Source organism: Pieris napi, chromosome 2 (assembly GCF_905475465.1).
Source record: "Pieris napi chromosome 2, ilPieNapi1.2, whole genome shotgun sequence".
In the NCBI taxonomy this organism is placed as follows: Eukaryota; Metazoa; Arthropoda; class Insecta; order Lepidoptera; family Pieridae; genus Pieris; species Pieris napi.
This window is the reverse complement of record NC_062235.1, coordinates 9741399-9760325: the sequence shown is the minus strand read 5'-3', so window position 1 is coordinate 9760325 and position 18927 is coordinate 9741399. Positions and strand designations below refer to the sequence as shown.

General features: G+C 32.0%; 1 protein-coding gene across 2 annotated transcripts; it reads right to left on the bottom strand.

Moving 5' to 3' along the window:
• Window positions 1–464: 464 nt before the first annotated feature.
• Window positions 465–18737, bottom strand: LOC125061093 (delta-1-pyrroline-5-carboxylate synthase). 2 transcript variants are annotated; one of them, XM_047666293.1, is made up of 10 exons: window positions 18498–18737; window positions 13279–13455; window positions 12790–12933; window positions 8615–8722; window positions 6550–6720; window positions 4751–4939; window positions 4483–4675; window positions 3378–4382; window positions 2788–2925; window positions 465–738 (listed from the first exon to the last, which is right to left on the bottom strand). In XM_047666293.1, the coding sequence occupies exons 1-10, from the start codon at window positions 18612–18614 to the stop codon at window positions 617–619; spliced, it is 2364 nt and encodes a 787-aa protein (XP_047522249.1). In that variant the 5' UTR covers window positions 18615–18737; the 3' UTR covers window positions 465–616. The 2 variants fall into 2 exon arrangements, with proteins under 2 accessions (XP_047522249.1, XP_047522259.1); XM_047666303.1 differs by lacking the exon at window positions 18498–18737 and adding an exon at window positions 16734–17008.
• Window positions 18738–18927: the final 190 nt, after the last annotated feature.

Below are 18927 nucleotides of genomic sequence, written 5' to 3'. Positions count from 1 at the left end.
GCTATGTCCGCTCATTACCTTTTCATAGCAACCTCAGTCCCACGGGTTTGCGAAATATAACGCACAAATATGAGTCCATCACATTCGTATTAATAATACCAATTCGGATTCGGGATATATCCGAATAAAATTGTTTCTTTTTTAATAATTATAGCGCATTGGCAGACAAAGAAATGTTTAATCTTATTATTCAGTATATTTAAATGATGCATAAGAAATAATGTATTAAAACCTAATTGAATATGCATGGGTTGTACAAACGTAATTTCAATTTCGATTATAGCGTGATTGTGATAATATTAATTGCTATTCATTAGTAATTTAATTACTTTCGCTTTTCAGAGACGAAATAATTTATGATACACATAAAAAACATTTATTTCAAATACAAAATACAAATATTCTATTTTTTACTTAAAATCATATAATCATAAATAAATAAAATTATTACTTTTGTGTAGTTACACATTTTAAATTAAACTATTAAACATTTACTCCTAACAAAAAACATTTAGGTTGATGATAGATGTATCTATGTGGTGGTATGATATATGTGGAGCTAGAATTAATATTTATTCCCATATATAATTTTCAGCAATATATGAAAATGTGCGAGTCAATTTATAGGTAGTTTTTCGTGGAGCCATTGACGCTTGCCTTCGTTGAACTCAGCTGCAGTGTGATCGGTTCCTTCTAGAACCCATTTTGTTGTCAAAAGACCTTCGACACCCACAGGACCTGATGATGAATAGTTTAGTTTGGTCAATACACATAATGACTGACCTAACGAGTATTCATTATACACATTAAGCAAATATTTGCATTTAAGTGGTATTTTTAGGAACAAATATACATTTAAAGTTATAAGAATTTTAAATATGAAAGATTTTCAAATCAACATTATAAAAAAATCAATCCAGACGTTTTCTCTCTTATCCCAGCGGATATACGTGAACAAAGATCTATTGAAAAACATCATTTGACAACAAAAATAAACTTGTATTTTTACTAAAAGTCGTCTATAATTTTGAAAATTAAGTTAAGTTCAAATTGAGAGATTCCTCGAACACACAACAACAATTGTATATTTATGCCATATTAAACTTGATTTCTCTATTTGCAATGAAGGGTTTGTGTGAACGCTCGTATATATACACATTTTTAGGAATATCATTATTTCAATAACTTAACTATGATTGTGGATAACCACTGAGAGTACAAATGAAAAAGCTATATCACATTAAAATATCTATTATAATTTTATTTCCAGCTAGTGGTTAAGCGTGAGACTTTCGACTCTAAAATGGTCAGTTCAAAGCTCGGCTGTGCATAAATAGAATAATTAGTTGTACGTTGATGTAAAACATTATGAGGAAACTTCTACGTAATATATAAAATACTGTATCAGTCACAGAAATTCATATAAAAGTATATTAAATTAATTTAAGTTAATATGTGTGACATTGAAACACATTGTTGACATTTGTGTATATCACTCACATTTATCTATAATAAATAGACCTGTTTAATTAAGTAATTAATGAATCAAAGAGGTTCAATAGAGGTTCTATTGTAAAGCTCTACTATTTATTTTGAAAACCACGCCAAAAGTTAAGCAGATGTTGAAGTTTTGTTTGCGACCCGCGGCCGCCAAAAGTTAGTTACATAATTCAAGATTAAATTTTAAAGCTATGATTCTGCTATTTACTGGTACCAAATGCAATGTTTCAGAATTAGTGAAATAATTTTAAAGTAAATTTTATCTAACCATATTCTAATAATGTCCTGTAGGGGTTCATATGTAGCGCGTTTAATTTGCATATACCAATTTGTTGAGAGCGGACATTAAACTTATATATTAAACAACTATGAATATTATATTGGTGACTCCGGCGTAATTATTTATTAATTTTCTCAAATTATTAAACCAGCATTAGAATAACACAAAAATATGTGTAAAGTGATAATAATAAAGTCTTAATCACAATTTTAAACTACACATACATTTTTTTTAACTTGTTTAACAGATATAAACGCGAGTTTATCACTTTGACAGTAGACTTTCGCTAACCACGGTTGCTGAAACTCGAAACGTAATTAGAAAATTATGTTAATATACGTTGAAGTTGTATTTTTTTTTTTTTTTTTTTTTTATGTAATAGGAGGCAAACGGGCAGGAGGCTCACCTGATGTTAAGTGATACCGCCGCCCATGGACACTCACAATGCCAGAAGGCTCGCAAGTGCGTTGCCGGCCTTTCAGGAATTGGTACGCTCTTTTCTTGAAGGACCCTAAGTCGAATTGGTTCGGAAATACTTCTGTGGGCAGCTGGTTCCACATAGTGGTGGTGCGCGGCAAAAACTGCCTTAGAAAACGCTCTGTTGTGGAACGATGGACGTCGAGGTGATACGGATGGTATTTTGTATTTTGCCTTGACGTCCGATGATGAAACTCAGCTGCAGGTATTAGACCGAACAACTCCTCTGAACACTCTCCATGGTAAATGCGGTAGAAGATGCAGAGAGATCCCACATCTCTACGCAACGCCAAGGGATCAAGCCGCACTGAAAGTGACTGGTCGTCGACGATTCGAACCGCTCTTCGTTGAATACGGTCAAGTGGAAGGAGCTGGTACTGGGGAGCTCCCGCCCAGAGGTGAGAGCAGTACTCCATATGGTATTCAATGTATAGTCCTCTAATGACGCAAAAATCATACATATGTGTGCGTCAACAGTGTATATTTTATATAGCCTACTACTTCCATCCGAAATAATAAATCATAAATACCTCGAGCGTGTATTCTCGCCGTGGAGATACCAACTTCGGCGCCAAGTCCGAAACGGAATCCGTCTGCGAAACGCGACGACACGTTGTGGAAGACACAGGCACTGTCTACTGAGTTGAGGAACGTTTTGGCTGTATTATCTGCAATTCACAATTGGTTTTATTTACACAATATTAATTTAGTAGTAATAGTCCTCTGCTACACATCAAATGAGTTGAGTCTTAAAGGGGCCCCTTCTCATGTTAGACGTGTCCCCAGCTTTCTAAAGAACTGGGCTTCTTCTTCTTTATTTTGGTAGCAACTCATGAATTGCAAGCGAGATACCTACATACAATCATAATAAACAATTTGTATTTTTTTGCGTGAGTTATACATATAATATTCTTTTGAAAGCAATAGACATGCGAATAAAACGTAAATGTTAGTGACAATACGGTATGAAACACGTTTTCTAAAAAAATACATAATTCATTAGGTATTAGTCCTCCCTTAGTAAAAATCCTTATCATTAAAACCGATTTCTCACAGGCACGTTATAAATATTTTATTCTGACAGACGTATATTATGAATGTTATTAACTCTGCGACTTACCATTCTCCGTTATAATCACGTCAGTGTGTGAGCTGCCAAACTTGTGAATATGATCCACCGCCTCATCAATGTCACTCACAACTTCGATGCAACATTCCAAAGCACTATATTCATGCTTCATACTTCTTGCTGGGGGCGGTCCAAACGTCAAATGCCCGGACAACTTCGGCCCAGCGTTAATTTTGACACCTTCATTCTTCAACATACTGCAAATATCCGTGAACAAACTTCCCGATAAATGATCTTCGTGGATCAGTAAAGTCTCCATTGCATTACATGCGGCCGGATAATCGCATTTCGAATCTCTTATGACTTTCAATGCCTTCGATGGGTCTGCATCTTTGTCCAGGTAAACGTGACATATCCCTTCAGCGTGACCTAATACTGGAATGTGCTGCGATTGCTTTTGAATACTGCGAACTAAGTCTGACGAGCCTCGAGGTATGATCAAGTCTATATGTTTCTCCATCGCAAGCAGATCGCTGATTTCTTCGCGTGTAGATACTAATGATATGGCATCTTGAGCTCCAACACTTTGCAAAGCTTCCTTAACCAAATCCATCAAAGCCTTATTTGAATACGCTGCTTCCTTGCCTCCTTTCAATAAAAGCCCGTTCGCAGAAGCCATAGCTAAGGCTGCGACTTGTGGTAAAGAATCGGGTCGAGATTCAAAGATCACAAGTAGAACCCCAATGGGAACTGTGACTTGACGCAGAATCAAATTTTCAGCCAATTTTGTCTTGCGCAACAACCTTCCGACATTTTCGTAACTGGAGTCGGCAATTTGCTTTAAGCCTATCGATAATGTTTTCAACTTTCCTGGACTCAATGCCAGTCTATCCAAGAGTGGTTTTGCTAAGCCGCCTTTAGTTGCTTCTTCTAAATCTTTAGAGTTGGCTTCTAGAATGAGATCTTTCTTTTCAACAAGAAGATCAGCCAAGGAGTGAATAGCTGAGGCTCTTTCAGCTGGACTTAGCTGTTGTAATACGCGACTTCCCGATCGAGCTGAAATAATTTTAAATTAATAAACAAGAACTCTTGTTGAGTTATAATAACAAATGATTTTTTTTATTTCACAATTTTATTACGAAGTATGTACTCTTACCATTTTCAGCCATTACGTCCACAGATGTAGTAGAAGTAGTGGGACTATCTGTGAAGAATGTACCAACTTTTCGGCCACTGATAATAGTTTTAATAGCCTTCTCTTGCATGCCGTTGCAAATCACTACGCTTACACCTCTCGCCATAGCCCACGTTGCGGCGTTAACTTTAGAATCCATACCTCCAGTGCCAACCTATAAAAATGCGTCAGGAATTTTATGTAAAAAGTTATTGAATGCCCCACTTTATTTTGGAATAACAAGAATTACCTTCGACTTCTGACCGAACTGAACTAGATCCCTATCCTTAGAAGTGTACGTGTGCATCATTCTGGCACCGTCTTCCCACGGTGGCTTGTTGTAGATACCGTCAACATCTGACATCATAATTAAGAGATCTGATTGGATCTCTGCTGCTAAGAGAGCTGATAGACTGTCATTATCTTTTATACCTATACCCTAAAAAAAATAAGTCGTTAAATAACCAATGTACTAATATAAATAGAGTGACACACGAGATTATTAAAACATTCAATTACTGTTGAAGGTTTAAAGTACGTTTAAAAATAAGGTTGTAACAATTTCGTTTTAATACAATATTGACTAAACAATGTAGATTCAAATCTATATGCAAAAAAGACATATTCTTTACAGCAAAAGCAATATGCTAATATGAATATTTTTGTAATAAAAAGTACGACAAAATATCTTAAAGACATTTACATCACCTCGCAATGCTTACACTGTGATAGAATTCAACAATAAGCAGTCTTTAAGGCGCTCCCCGAAACTAAGTACCCATTAGGGTTTAGCATGACGTTTGAATGGCATCATAACTGGGGAAACCATCTTGTCGTAACAGTAAAGTTTCATCCCACAGTCAGCATTAAACTTTGCATTAGGTTCGAATTGACTGAATGTAGATTAGCACGGTTTTGCAGTATTGCCAACGAGGCTTGGATATACTAATTAGGTGGTTAAAGTTAACACAGCTAAGAAACAATGACCATTCTATCCACGATACTGTAAAGATTGCATCTGATATCGCCCTTAGTACGATTAGGCTTTAGTACGATTTAGTAACGCTTGTAGAGAACTATTAAAAGTTCTAGATGTATCTAGATGTAGTTCTAAACAGTATTTTAACGTTTATCACCTCATTTATTGATATAAAAAGGAAGAATAATCGTATTACAGTTATATCTGTTTCATGATAAATTATTATAAATAGACAAAAGAGTACTTTAGTTATAAATGATTTGGTTTTTATAAATAAAAATGGTACTTTCTATGCAAAATATAAGTGTGGTATTTGTCTTATGATGTACCAAATAAGAAAATATAGTTCGCTCGACATGTTTCTGGTAGAAGTAGAGATTTAACATTATTACTGATATTACTATGATTATTTTTACGGAGTCTCACACCGGAGGATTGAATATAAGTTTTCTTTTTGTTGGAATAAAGACCGTAGGGATATCCACGAATTATTTAGAAACTAATAAAAGGACGACATTAATACTGGGTATCGTAAAAACTGATAAATATGAAGCTCTAACTGAAGCGAAAAAATTATCTGATATTTAAGTACAAATTAATTAGATTAATGTAAACACATAAATAATCTTGCTAATTTTACGCTCTGTCTATTAGTCTTGTGTGAATAATGATTGCTTGTTTATTTATTGTTAAATAATATGTATAAATAACTATTAACTCGCCATATTGGCTAGTGACTACGTTGTTTAATTATGTACAGTGGGTTACATACAAAGATCAGGAATTAAAAAAACATGATGTTTACTTAATGCCTTCTGAACCTATACCAAACGACGATAGCAAGATTGTTTATTTGGTCACAAAATTCAGTGCAGTAATTAGTAGGCGCGCTAAAACTATGTGACTTGCAAAAAAACTGCGTTTAAATTGAAAACTGCTATTATGATCCTTTTCAATGTCTCATTATAATGTAAAAAATTCATTCAGTACCCTAAAATATGTCCTTTTTAAACCCTTAATAAATGCTCAAACAAAACTTTATTCATAAAAACGAATACCACTATTCTTACCTTCTTCCCTGTTCCAGGTACAACAGTGTCATCATGAATATACATCGGAGGACTGACGGCATCATTCGTGTTAACTATGGGCACTATGTTTAATGATATCAACTCTGATAAGGTGCAGAATAAATTCTTCCGTGTCTCCTCGTTGTAGAAGTCTGGTTTGGTGACTAATACCTATAATATAGAGTATATCAATAAATTGGATGCATAATTAAAGGTTTTTTTTTTCAAACAATATAATTTACGTCATAATAAGTTGTTGTTTTGTTAGCTATTTATATACAACAAAATACTAGTATAATAAAAACATTGAGTATTATAGCATAACCAATATGTGCTAAAGGAACAGTAGTGATTAATAATAACATGATACTCAATGTATCGAACAGTTGTTTATGAGATTATAAATGAAGAGAACAAAGAAACGTCTATTAGGTGTAAAACGATTTACGACGTCATGTTTTGAATAGAACTGTATTGAGTAAATCAATTTACTAATACTCGTAAGTTATGAGATAGTAGAATTGATTAATAATTTATAAAGAATACGTTAGACCGGACGCAAGGCAAACAATATTGTCATAGTTTGACAGATGGCAGATTGACCGCGCCAAAACTTGTCTTTGAATTATACTGCCTTTGAATAGCAGTTACTGAATACATAGAGTCTCGTACTTAGCATTGTAAATAAATGCTAATGGCACTTTATAAAAAAAGAAAAGGTACAAGCGTTTGCAATTACCCAAGTTTTAACTGGTAAATAACAAAGACTTTGTTCTTAATGAAATGCAATTCTATTTTATTTCTAAAGACGCGAAGTGAGATGTTATAAATTAAGTTTAAAACTAATTCCGTAACAAAATATTTCCGCACTAAAGCGAATTTTATTCCACTACTAATTCCTAGTAGCGGAAATTGTTTCGCATTAAAGTCGAAGTTTCTACTTGACGTAATGTATAGTGGGATACTGAAAAGGCACTGTTTCTTCAGGCGACCGATATTAAAATAGTTTTCTTCTCAAACCGTGTAATTTATCAACAGGACTTCCTACAACGATTGTAATTTATCCTGCGAAGTTACAAACTAGCATAATTAAAATATTAATTAAATCTTTCGTGCTGTACCATGTACAATGTCTTCTATGACTATCTTGTCTTAAATACCAACAAAGTAGCTAAATCTTGTGATCTCCTTACATCAGCAAGTATACTACCGATGCCGATTTCAATATGGTGTCATAATTTGACTACTATAACATAGAAATATTATGATGACAAAGCCTATGTTATAGGTTATATATATACTCGTAATATGGTGTTATAGTTATATATATGTATCATATTTTGTATACGATTGTCAACAATAGTTAATTACTGTATCAAGTCCTTTGCTTTATAAGTTATCGTCTTGCGTGTGCATTTATAATGCAATGCTACTTCCATAAATTAAACATATAACAAAAAAAAAATTATGTATTTTTTTTATCTTTTCCCAAATAAATTATGTGTAAAAATATAATATTCTTCGTGGACCCAATGCATTTTGAAATTAATTAAAAAAAGCTTAAAATATGTACTCTTATAACTGTAATTATAAATTGAAAACACGAAAACTTTATCAAATGCAGACATTTTAATTTAAAAGAGTAATTAATTTAACAGTCCGTCCTAACCCTTGCAATATTTTAGTTTTTAAACCAAAAGCTCGTGATAATAAAATCTATTATAATTATTTTAGGAACCTTTCTCATTTTACGGTCCATTAAATTCATACATTTCAACTGTGTTAGGGTTGTAAACTTATTATCAAAATGATCTAATCAATGGTTATCTATAATATATTGAACACAATTTTAATCTACTATGTATGTATACAATAATATAAAGCTAAACAAATACTTCGTGAATTATACTGTCTGTCTTTTATTATATATTATGTCTGACCGTCTTTTTCATACACATATTAAAACCCTAAAAAGTTAGGCTAACTTTTTATGACTATATTATATTATTATATTATTACGACCGTACAGTAAAATATTTTAATAATTTATTTATAAGTATCATACCTGTGCAATTTTTACGTTATATTGCGAGAACATAGCATCATACATTGACATAAGCTCGGATTGACCGACCGCAGCCGCGGCCCGAGGATCCAATATACTCCCAGCATCCTGCAATAAATAACTCCTGTCCACATCACGATATAAAATTAAGTGCCTTGTATGTAACGTACACTATACAAAGCCAAGAACATTCTTCTGAGAGGCATGAAGACTAATATCACGGATTATTGAACATATTTTAGCTCCGAGCGCACCTAGAATATTCGTAACATTCTACGTATTTAAAACTCTAATAACTCTTTTGAAATAGTTTCCAAATATTTCATACTTTAAGTATACGAGTATGTTTCAAATATGTACATTTTGATATAAGTCATAATTTAACTTCAATTAAATCTAATAGTTATTGTTAAGATATAATATGTACGTTAACTAAGGTTATCTTTCTAAGGTCAAGAACTCAATCAATATTATCATTATAACTTCTAATGAACTGATTTTAGTTCAATAAACGTCACTGAAATGGGATAATACAAATAGAAACAATCAATTATTGAGTAGAGGCCTCCAATCACTAATGTTGCTCTATTGTACTTGATTAATCTATGCAGATTTGCCCATACACCTGCGGATTATCTACATTATTCAGCACCCTAAACTGTTAACTAATCATATTAATGACTAATTTGAATGTTCACATTAGTACGGCTGTAACAGCTTACATGCCATTTACTATTAGCTAATAATTAAATTAATAAACGGGTATTTATTTATAATTGAAATGAAATACTGCTGTTTGTGGCATGTCTACTTTTAAATGAAATAATTATTAAAAATTAGAGATATTCAAACTAACTTAAATTAACAATTATTATATGCATGTTAATTGTTAATTTAAGTGAAATGAAATGAAATGAAATAGTTTATTCTTGCAAGTAGGACTATATAAATCACTTTTACAATGTCTTCCTAAACTAGATGAAGTCGACATTTCCTAACTGACTGCCCTGAGAAGAAATGTCGAAACAAACTCGGGGGTCTTAGTCTCTTTTATAGTCCAGATAATACAATGATAAATTAATAAGTTGGTGTAAACAAATGCAGAGTATTTACTGGACTGGTCTTTGGAAGAAAGAACCAGATCGATCTGAGCAAGCCTGCGCCAGCAGACGGCTAGCATGCCCCGAATAGCTCATGCAGCTCAACCATTTTTGAGGGAGCTGCACAACCCGGTACACAACAATACCGCCAGTGGCACCATAAAAATATGTGGGGCAACAACTCACTCAGATCGCCAGCCCAAAATAACTATAGACTAAAATGTATCAAATTATAAATCAAGCAAAAGAGTTTATGATATACCCGCATAATGTTTACACTTACAATGGATACAAAATGTATCTTTAAGGTGTACCTTAAAGCAAGGAAAAAATAATGAAATTGAAAAATATAATCGTAATATAAACATTATTCACTTGGCATGTCAAAGTGTAAAATATTGTATGCAAAAGCACAAAACATGTCAGTATTGTAGAAAAAGAAAAAATTAATATGCACTAAGCACAAAACATGTCAGTAATGTAGAGAAAAAAAAATGTAAAAAAATGAATATGCACTAAGCACAAACATGTCAATAGAATAAAATAAAATGCATATGCAAAAGCACAAGACATGTCAGATTGTAAATATGTACAACATGCAAAAAAAAAAAAAAAAAAAGAAGTGAAAGACAGCTTAAAAAAAACACAAGCGATAGCTGTATAAGCGAGCAGCTCAATCCCAGGCGTTTCTATCATTTAAATAATCGGATATCCTGTAATATCCTTTAGTTAATAATTTTGATTTAATAAAAAATTTAAATTTCTTAAGGGGAAGTTTACGAACATCCATAGGAAGTTTATTGTAAAAGCGTATACATTGACCCATGAACGAGTTGCTTATTCTATGAAGGCGAGTAGCATGAACTGTTAAATTATTTTTGTTCCTAGTATTTCGGGAGTGAAGATCAGACAATTTGACAAAATCCGGTTCGTTTTTGTGAACATAAAGTAAATTTTCAAAAATATATTGTGAAGTTACAGTCAGAATGTTTATCTCTTTGAATTTCTCTCGGAGAGAAACTCTAGGACCTAAGTTATATATAGCGCGGACAGCTCTTTTTTGTAATAAGAAGATTGTATTAATATCCGCACAGTTTCCCCAAAGGAGAATGCCGTACGTCATCAAGCTATGAAAATAACTGAAATAAACAATTCTGGCTGTATCCACATCAGTAATTTGTCTAATTTTCCTTACAGCATAAGCAGCTGAACTGAGCCTTCCAGACAATTTGTTAATGTGTGGGCCCCACTGTAGTTTAGCGTCAACAGTAATGCCAAGAAAAACAGTTGACTCAACAGGTTCCAACTCTACTCCATTCAGTTGTACATTGGTGCTTAACTGTCTCACATTAGGCGTAGAAAATTTTATTAATTTAGTTTTACTTGAGTTCAAAAGCAGATTATTAACATTAAACCAATGGACAACCTTAGATAGGGCCAAATTAACTTGGTCAAAATTTTCAAGTTGACGCTTAACTTTAAAAACAAGCGAAGTGTCATCCGCAAATAATAGGATTTTGTGATCATCCCTTACACAAAAAGGTAAATCATTGATATAGATAAGGAATAAGAAAGGACCTAGAATTGAACCCTGCGGAACACCCATAGTTACCACAGATCCTTTTGATTTTTTGCCATTAATATCTACACTTTGTATTCTATTGTCTAAATATGAACTGAGAAGTCTAAGAGCCTTATTTCTAATGCCATAGTGGTGTAGTTTCTTGATAAGTGTGTCATGGCAAACACAGTCAAAAGCTTTGGACAAGTCACAGAATATGCCTAAAGCATCCTGTGAATTCTCCCAAGCCTCGAATACATTTTTGAGTAGTTCCACACCTGCATCTGCAGTAGACCGACCCTTAGTAAATCCAAATTGTTTGGAGTGAAAAAGATTCTGTCTGTTAAAATGCTTTAGCATTTGCTTTAAAATTATTTTCTCAAAAATTTTGCTCAGTGTAGGCAAAATTGAGATAGGGCGAAAATTCGTAGGATCGGTTGTACTACCAGATTTGAAGAGTGGAATCACCTTGCTTAACTTCATTAAGTCCGGAAACACACCAGATGCGACACAAGAGTTGAACACAATTGCCAGAAATGGGGAAATACATTCAATTATTGAGGATATTATTTGAACTGACAACCCCCAAAGATCGGTGGACTTTTTTACTTCCAAATCTTTAAATGCATCTAGAATGTCCTTAGCACTAACAACTGTAAATTCAAAACTTGTCCCACATTCTGCGACACAGTCTTTAAGTATGTTGTATGCGGAGCCGGAAGACGACAACAAAGTTTGAGTTGTTAATACAGGAATATTAGTGAAAAAAGATTCAAACTCGGTTGCCACCTCCAAATCCGCCCTAACATCTATATCATTAATTTTAAGATGAAAATCATTATTCTTAACTGTGGTTCTTCCTATTTCAGAATTAATAATATTCCAAGTAGTTTTAATTTTGTTTGCAGAAGATCGTATTTTGTTTTTAATGTGTAAAGATTTTGCGGCAGCGCAGGCTCTCTTAAAAGTCTTAGAGTAATTTTTAACATACTCCCTAAACCTTTCACTATGATCATGGTTCCTTTCATTATATAATTCAAATAATCTTATTCTGCTTTTAAAAATACCTGGTGTTGCCCAGTCACTAAACAAAACTCGATCACTAACAGAAACTGATCTAGATGTAAAAACCTTCTTAAACTGAGAATTAATCATGTTTGAATATCTCTAATTATATGAACTTTGAAGTGACAGGCTCCTGAAGTACAGTTGATACTGCAGAGGTTTAAGTCTTGTTGTGGTGGATTTATTTCAAATATATTTTTTAACAATATATAAAACAAGAGCCAAATTTAGGTGACAAATATTTAAAAACATTATCTATGGTATAATAAAGATTTAAAAGAAAAAGCTCTTTTCTTTTGCGATGCCGTTACTTTTTAATTTAAATAAAAAGGGTATTGCTCAAGCTTGTTTAAGGATGAAAAAGGTTAAGTAATTTCATGGTGAAATGAATTTTCACGATGAATTCTAAATAGAAGATGTCTAAAAAATTAACTTATATTTAAATTTACCTCTCTTGTGTGATCACTGGGAGAAAGTGTTTCCCTCATAGACAATGACATAAGAAGTTCTTGTGTTAATTTTTGTCTTCCAAAGGCCACCGCACCACTTGTCACCATGATGCACTCTCGACCTTCGTGATGGCATTCTGCTACCTACAATTTAGATAATGGATACACCTCATGGTGATTTTAATAACTTGTAATACATTCACCATTGTACTGCAGTAGAATATACTAAACTACTAACAAGTAGTTTGAATTGCCTCATAACGTATTCAATATTTGTTTTCCTAGCTCCATGAAACGCGGCGCGATAGAATTTTTTTTTTTACTTTTATGCATAGTCTTATTCGAATTTTTCTATAAAATATATAACTCTAACTCTTTAAAATATAAGAAATAGAAGTTTTGTCATGTTGAAAATCACATCAATTGAAAATCGCAGATGTAGTTTTATCTCAACCGTAAATACTATCTAAGAAATATAGGTCCATTTACCTGTTCAATAATAGAAGCCAATCGTCCTAAAGCTAGTCCATTTCCATCCTCTCTCGTGATAACTGCACTTCCCAACTTGACCACTAAACGCCTCGCAAATTTCAGTTGCGATCTATCTGAGAATGTTCGTTGTTTTCGCTCCGTACTACCCAATGCACGTTTGTCGACATTTGAACTCTATAACAGAAATAAAGGAATTCTGAATTAAATTAACTACATAAAATTAAAGGTATCAAGATCATAAAGTATAAGTAAAGATGATTAAATTATTAAATTAAATAACTAAATATCAAGTCACGTACGGAAACAATTCTCAAAGTTTCTCGAACTTTGTATTGTGTAACAAGATAAAGAAAGTATCTGAGCACTTCAAGGCTTTTCAAGTGTCAAGCTTGAGCTAAGTACAAAAAGGTATAGTCTAAATTCTAAAACATCGTATTCAAACTCGAAACTCCAACGATCCGAAAGTCTTAAATCCGAGTCTTTACAATTGTCCAACACCATCTTTCGATAACTGTGATCATACGGTACTCCAGACCGTTGTTCGAAAGCTTATTATACTAAAAATTATGAAGGTCTGCTACTTTATATAGGATTTTTGTAAGTATTGGGTGTTGTAAAACCGTCCCTTTTCTTTTACGAGCCTATAAAGATCGGTCTCGACGCTTTATTGGTAACGCGTGCTCACAATAACCCTATTGAAACACGTGCTTCGGTATCAACAATCAACATTTAGTATATACTTAATTATACAATTTAATTTCAGTATAATTAAAGTAATATTTTTACAAAGCAGTTTTTCTCGTCTTTATGTTAGTTTCGGTTCGTAGAATTTTCTAGATGGAAAATTTGAAAGTTGTTTATTTATACATTGTAACTGTTTTTATTGAACACCTATTCTAACTAAAGGCGAAACTATAAAATTGCTCATTATAGCAAGGACAAAGAAAAAATTGCAACTGAATTTCGTATCTCGATCTCGAATAAAATTAAATTCATTCTGAATAAAATATATTTTTTGCGAAAAGAATGTATATACTGAAATAAAAACATTATTAGAAATACTAAGATGCACTTATAAATTCATAACGATTTCTCAGATATCCTCAAAGGAAGTTATATTACATACTAAAATAAAATAGTAGTGACTCTATCAGTATTATTTTGTGATAAAAATACCTGATTTGTAGGGTTTAAAATTAACACTACATAACAATATGCATATATTAGATTATATATTTTTATAACTTCAGTTTGATTTGACTCTGAGAATAGCCTAATATGTATGTATGTCAAGTTTTCAAGGTATTCAATGGTAAACGTACATGGCGTCTTTGCCTGAGGTCCTGGGTTTAATTCCCGACGTGTTTGGTTCACACAAAAGGCTGGCTTACCTTACAAATATTAATAGATATAAATTATTGGCAGGCACTTTCATTTCCTTGTATCAAAAAGCTTTGCCTATCAAAGTTTGGATTCGGTAAAGAATTGAATTTTTCAATCATAATTAATTAAAGCTTAAGTTTTAAGTAGAGAAGGATGTTAAGAAGATTTATATTGCAAAAAGGATCAAAGTTAAAGCTGGTCATCAATTTGCAAAGTTGCTGACGCTTGGATATAAAAACTCGGAAGTTTCAAAGGGTCCTTTATATCAAAACAATAAAAGATTAAACGACAAGTAAACCTATAAATATTATTTTATTTTTTAATATTTTTGATCGCTATATGTACCAGTCCCCCATGGCGCATACTTTGTTTCACATTCGAAACTAGAACGGACTTCAAAATGCACTAAAATGTATAAATTGATAAAGTTTCTTATTTAAGATTCTTAGTTTGAAGTACACTAATGCGATCCTATAAGATTACTTTGGATGTCGCCGAATAATCAATCTCCTGCCACCAAAAATTTAATTTCCGCGTTGGACTAAATTCCAGAAGCTGGCATAATAATTGAGCTAGGCTCAAAAGATTTAACCATTGTTACATTTTAAGGTCTTTAAATATTCACCACCCTGTTTAGAAGTGCCTACCCGTCAAGTGTCAACTGTCTATCCTCTAAGTTTTTACACGAGTGAGTTTATAAAAAAACGTTGTAGAAAGCATGTTTAGTATAAAGGATAAAACAGATATATTAAATACATACGAAGACAATGACAAGCTTGTTAGTAGGTATCGTTATATAAAATAAATAAGCAATCTTTATTTACAATACAATAAACGTACTCACGCATGTAACACGTGCGGTAATTGATATGAACTTGTCTCAACCACAGTATATTCTAATACGTAGTGTAGCTATATAATATGTGTACGGAAATGCACGTTATTAATTCAAGGTCTAATAAATATGTGCAAAAGTGGTTATTATGAATACTAAATTGGCGCCAATATAAATGCCGCCAACGCAGCAAACTTTCAATTGACAGTTGACAATTGAATATCTGAATTTCTTTTTTCATTTAATTACGTGCCAGTTTAAAATTGTATTTTTGTTTATAAATTTAAGCATGGTCGCATATACGTTTCAATAAGTATATCTACTGTTTATCATAATGTCTAATTGTTTTTATTGAAGTTACCTTATAAATTTTAGTACAATAAACGAAATTTCAAAGATTTCATTCAACCTCAAACAGTTTTTTCTATTTGCATTGCAATCAAATGACTAACATTTCCATCGTTGAAGGTATCTACTAATCACAATGATTAGGTTATAAAACTTGTAATTAGGTATATCAGTATGTATGATAACATAGATTATTTTATTAGATGAGATTTTAAAATAAAGATTGCTGTAAACCAACGCCAACATCATTGATAGATTCAATATTATATTTTAACGAATGGCTGGCTGGCGCGTTAGAAAACATTGCTTATGCGATCTTTCAATATCCATATACTGATTTTGCATACTCGGAACTGTGTATGAAAACTTAATATGGAAATCGCAATCACGATTGGAAGCCCTGTAGCCTTACACCTAGTTTATACATATACACAAGGACCTATCTTATTTGCTGACATTAATCTACTAAGTCATTGTGTGCAGAAAAAGATAATATTATTTGTTTTTATTATTTTATAAGTAAATATCTTTCTATTTATTGTAATTTAAATAGTATACGTAACTGTATATTTTTATATCTTATACCTACATTTTTGCTCAAAGCATAAAACATATTTTGGTATATTGTAATGTATAAAAAGACAAATGAAAAGATAACGTAAAATGTTTAATGAATGTTCAATTTTAACCATTTAAAATAATCCGAAGCATCAAAAGTAAGCCAATTAAAAAAGGTAACCATGGCTTTCGAACATATTAAAAGACAGGATATGCTTTATATAATTAACCTTAAGATTTAGTAACACAAACATTATCTTCAAGTTCAATTGATAAAGCAATTAATAATAAAGTACTTATTAAAAACACGAGTTTAGTTTAAACTCACCTCTTGGCCTGTGTTTATTTTTCTAGCTGATAATGAATCGATTCCAATAACGGAATAAGACCTCCTTCCAAAGACAAACCAAGACCTTGCACGTAACATGATGTACAAACTGGCCAGTAATAAAAGAAAAGAAATAACGAGCCGTTTATAAAAAAACACAAGAACCTCTTTTCCTTATTTCACGAAATTACATTTTTTTAATAAAATACACCTTTTTGACCTATTTCTAAACGTAACCGTAACTGTCACGAGCAGCTGCCGCGTATGAATCCATACAATGATAAACGAAATGAGAACATTTATCAGCGTTGATACGACAAACTTAAATGTGAGTGTACATAATATAAACCAACAAAACGAAATCATTAAGTTATGAGCTTATGTCGATAAATACGGACTTTCTGATGATAAATACATAGCAAACATACGTGTATATTATGCTTTAGCTATGCATTCATGCAGATCAGTGTTGTTTTGGCCATGGTCAGCTCTGTAATGTCACGTTTGCAGTCTGTTTAGCTGATAATAAATTGCGTTCTACCCGCAATTTTTATTTTAACAAAACCGATTTCTTTAACTTTAAAGCACTTATACCTGTGGTTGTTCGTTTCACGGTGATGAACTGTTAATCATTTGTGATTGAATTGTCATAAATATCTTTATAATGTACAATATGTATCACAGTTCATCTTTAGTTTAAGAATTCTATCTCGTCTATGGAACGTTTTGATGTCAAACGGCGCCAATGTGAAGCCATAACAATTTAATTAATTTTCAGAATTCTGTCATTTCGTAGAATTATTTGTCGATCGTTAATTGATTTAAACCTCACCATAAGGATTTCAGATGTTAGTACTAAAAAGCAATTTAAAACAATTTAAAATCATATTCATCATCCTACGAAAAGCAAAAAAAAATATACTATTTACTTAATCCGCGACAATATTATTCCCAAACAAATATACCAGTTTTATTAAACGAACTGTATAACCTTAACGACTTGATCTTACTTACTTATTGATAATTATTAAATGTTTTTGCCTTGAGAGTTTGAACGCGGGAAAAACTGTGTAGAATAGGAGGTCTAGAGATAATAATGCTCGCTCAACTAAGATAAATACGTTTCAATTACGAATCAACTTTTAAATAGAAAGACTCATGATTGAATGTCATGTAAATTTATACCTATTTAATAAAAATGTTCTTCAAAGAATCTAAATTCTAAATAATAAATAATATTTTATTAAAATGTAAGTTCCAAGAATGACAAGATATAAAATATTTTTAAGATATAAATTTATTACCTCTCAGTCATAGATAATTTAGTTTATGTAAATTCTGTTTTATTAAGTTTAGACTTAGTCTGGTTTTAATTAGGTCTATTCATTAAGCAATTATGTACATATTGAACTCTTCGTTAATAATATTCATTCAATCTTCAAGTCTCAAACATCATATAATGAAGATAATAAAAGGTTTAATATGACATTGAGGTGACCCTTATTACATTTTGACTTCGAATATATTTTGTTAAATGAAATATAATTAACAGATCTACATAAATATTAAATATCTTTTGAAAATTGTGACGAGTATTTTATAAATTTCCACCTTAATAAATTGTTTTAAATTTTAGGCGAAATATTGCTCTTACTTAATTAAATGCAAACGTTAAAAATTATGTCGCAACTATTAGTCGATATTGTAATATTTTATCACTAATAAATATCTAAATTATTATTTACACTTTAAAAAAATACTTACACTTAAATGACGGCTTTTAACACTAAAGTCCCGTTGCAGGCACAAAGGCCTCCCCGTAATACATTTCTTTAATGCACTCACTTTTAAACACAGACTAGTAATTTTAGTAAAAGTCATTGTCGCAATAAAAATCTTTCAATAAATAGTCATGCAACAAGGAAACACATGCTAAACCAATATTACACTGGTAACTGCGACATCTCAGTTCGTGGCGTATTTCATATAAGTGCTGCCGCTTTTAATATCAAGTTTATCATAAATTATTATCAATATATTACACAATTAACAGATATCCCACTTGACTTACAACGCAGGGGATATAGTAATAGAGTACTTTTATACTGCTCAATAAACGTATACAAAGTTTGAAAATAATTTCGGTTATTTTAATAACGTTGTGACGTTTTGAGCGCTCTAGAGAAAGATAGTC

Bases quoted from the DNA above. Each gene is read 5' to 3' on its own strand.
- LOC125061093 (XM_047666293.1), bottom strand. From the start codon at position 18,614: ATGACTTTTACTAAAATTACTAGTCTGTGTTTAAAAGTGAGTGCATTA. The intron at 8,723-12,789 runs GTAAATTTAAAT...TATTTATTGCAG, and splicing joins CCAGTGATCACACAAGAGAG to GATGCTGGGAGTATATTGGA. The intron at 4,676-4,750 runs GTAATTCTTGTT...GCATTTTTATAG, and splicing joins AGTTCGGTCAGAAGTCGAAG to GTTGGCACTGGAGGTATGGA.